We start from the raw sequence: 2,622 nt of genomic DNA, 5'->3' as shown, positions 1-2,622 counted from the left end.
TAACACGTTATGTGCAGTATGCATAAAGAACATGTAATAAACTTTCTGGGATGGGCATATCTGGTGAACGTGGAAAAACCTTTTTGTTGCGTTTATTGCAGACTTTGCAGTCCACGTTCTTCAGGGTTTCCCCGTTTCCCATCTCGGACGGTTTCGAGGCTGCGGCTACCCGCTCCCGCTCGTGTCCTCTGGTTCCTTTGTGGGTCAGTGGCCAGTGGGGCAGTGGGTGGCTATGTGTTGGCTTGCTTCCTCGCAGTCGCAGCTCGGAGTGCACATCCGTCCGCTTCCCGCCTTCCCCTCATCCCTGGACACCGCCAGTGGCTCCGGAGTCCGAACATGAGCAGTATTCAGGAGCGTGTTCTGCGTAGTTCACACTTCACACGGCGCCGTAAGCGTTTGGCCCTGGGCCATTTGACCGTGTCATGGTCACCACTCACTATACGCCAGCCACGAGTTCGATTATTGGCGCCTGAGGCGGGTACTGGGGCAGCCTGGTCTGCCTATAAAAAGGGGTTCTTGGTGCACTGAGCACTACAGCTCTGCTCACTCTCATCACTTCGCTCCAAGCCAGTGCTAGCCCGGCCCCTTGTGTACGTGAGAGACGGCATCGTACCGTAGAGCAGCATCCATGGCGGCTCAGGGAAGTGGCAGTGCTCGTGGCAGCGGCGCCGCCGCCGCGCTTGCGCTGGTCCTCCTCTGCGTGCTCCTCCACGGCGAGTTGGCCGAGTCGGCGGTGTACACGGTCGGCGACCGCGGCGGGTGGAGCTTCAACACCGCCAACTGGCCCAAGGGCAAGCGGTTCCGCGCCGGCGACGTGCTCGGTCAGTGCTACTAGCTCTTTGTTCATGCATGTCAGTGTCACGGCCCCTCCAGCTTCGTTCCCTAAATTAAGGTCCATACCATGGATGGCTGCTGTTTTGCGTGTGCACGCGTTCTTCGTCGTGCAGCGTTCAGGTACAACGCCAAGGCGCACAACGTGGTGCCCGTGAGCGCGGCGGGGTACAAGTCCTGCAGCGCGCCCAAGGGCGTGAGGGCGCTCACCACCGGGAACGACCGCGTCACGCTGAAGCGCGGCGCCAACTACTTCATCTGCAGCTTCCCAGGCCACTGCCAGGCCGGCATGAAGATCGCTGTCACCGCCGCGTGAGGCCCCCGGCCGATCAGCCGCGCCGGCGACGACGACCGCCGGACACACGGGCTCGATCGGTGGCCAGCTTTTTATTATTTTTATTTCCCTCTCCAAAGTAAAAGCGTCGCGTCCTTAACCTGCGTGCTGGTAGGCGGTGTTAGGTGTGTGGAGACCGGCCGGCACTATAGAGAACTAAATCGAATGATGGTGTACTCGATCACTACGTACTGACGTGTATGAGTTTGTGTTGATGTGGAGAACAATAAAGGCATGTGTACGCGTTTGTATATCCTGTACTCAGTTCATGTGCGATATATATATATGCTAGCTATGCCTGCTTGAGCTACAATAAAAGAATAAGAAAAAAAAATACGACTACAATGTTTTGGGTGGGCCGTGGGTGGGTGCGAGGATGACGCTAAAGATGCCACTAAAGGGCAGTAGTGGTGCTGAATCATGAAACAACCTCAGACAGACAAATAACCGAAGAAAAGACTTCTGTGTGAATGGACGTCGAACCAACCAGCCCGTAAAACGGGATTTAAACTCTAAGTCAAACTCAAAAATTGATTTGTTTTAAGGCAAAGAGCAGCTCATATTTGGTTTGGTTGGTTGTAGAGCTAAAATTAAACTCTAAGTTACAAGCCATAGGTTTTAATCAATTATTTTTTATTTGTTCCAATCATGTATATTACCTCTAATCTATACCCTATATGACCTATCAGTTTAAACTTTGCAAAACACACCCAACCAAATCACTCCCACACTCATAATGCTAATGTCAAGATTATTTGGCTTTAAGTTCAGCTCATGAACTTCATATTTCACTTTTAAGGGCGCCCGCTCTATGGTGTGGCAATATTATTGGAGCCACCTAACTTTCTGCCAATATTATTTTTCATCATCAAACTTAACACATTGAGGTGGACTATCATTTGTTTGTGACCATGTCTCTACTCATCAACTTGCCGCGTGATTGATTGCCTGGGCGTCGAGCGTCGGTCTCGAGCTAGCCCTGATCGCTGGGAACGCGGGACAGGCGTGTTTCCGCGCATTTAGGCATACAAGCGAAAAAGCCTATGCTGCATGTGCGGATGAGAAAGCATTTTCTATCCCTATTCTCCGCGGGGACGAGTTAAACTTGCGCGTGGATATTTTCGTGTAATAGTTAATGATAAAAATATATAATTTAATAACATCGTTAAGAGATCACTAATTGTACAAATATGTTTATTTTGATGTACACATAATGATTTCTTATATCTGATAATATGTATAAGTGACAATATTTTGCATTAATAATAAATGAAATATGTGCTAATTATAATTTAAGCGGGGATGGGATCCCTATCGAGATTTATCCCCACGGGAATAGAGATGTGGAAAAAACGTTCATCCCGCAAACGTTCGTGGGAATTCCCGTGGAGAATTTTTTTCGTCGCCGGAGACAAATGTGGAGCTATTTCCCGATGAAGAATTTCCCGTTGTCATCT

General features: G+C 49.8%; 1 protein-coding gene across 1 annotated transcript; it reads left to right on the top strand.

Annotated features, from left to right (window-relative positions):
- Positions 1–530: 530 nt before the first annotated feature.
- LOC100284336 (chemocyanin) lies at positions 531–1,489 on the top strand. Its single transcript, NM_001279734.2, has 2 exons — positions 531–821; positions 948–1,489. The coding sequence occupies exons 1-2, from the start codon at positions 629–631 to the stop codon at positions 1,145–1,147; spliced, it is 393 nt and encodes a 130-aa protein (NP_001266663.1). The 5' UTR covers positions 531–628; the 3' UTR covers positions 1,148–1,489.
- The last annotated feature ends 1,133 nt before the right edge of the window (positions 1,490–2,622 follow it).

This window comes from Zea mays, chromosome 1 (assembly GCF_902167145.1).
Source record: "Zea mays cultivar B73 chromosome 1, Zm-B73-REFERENCE-NAM-5.0, whole genome shotgun sequence".
NCBI lineage: Eukaryota > Viridiplantae > Streptophyta > Magnoliopsida > Poales > Poaceae > Zea > Zea mays.
Note: the sequence above shows the minus strand (reverse complement) of the source record. Positions and strands in the feature narration are given on the sequence as shown.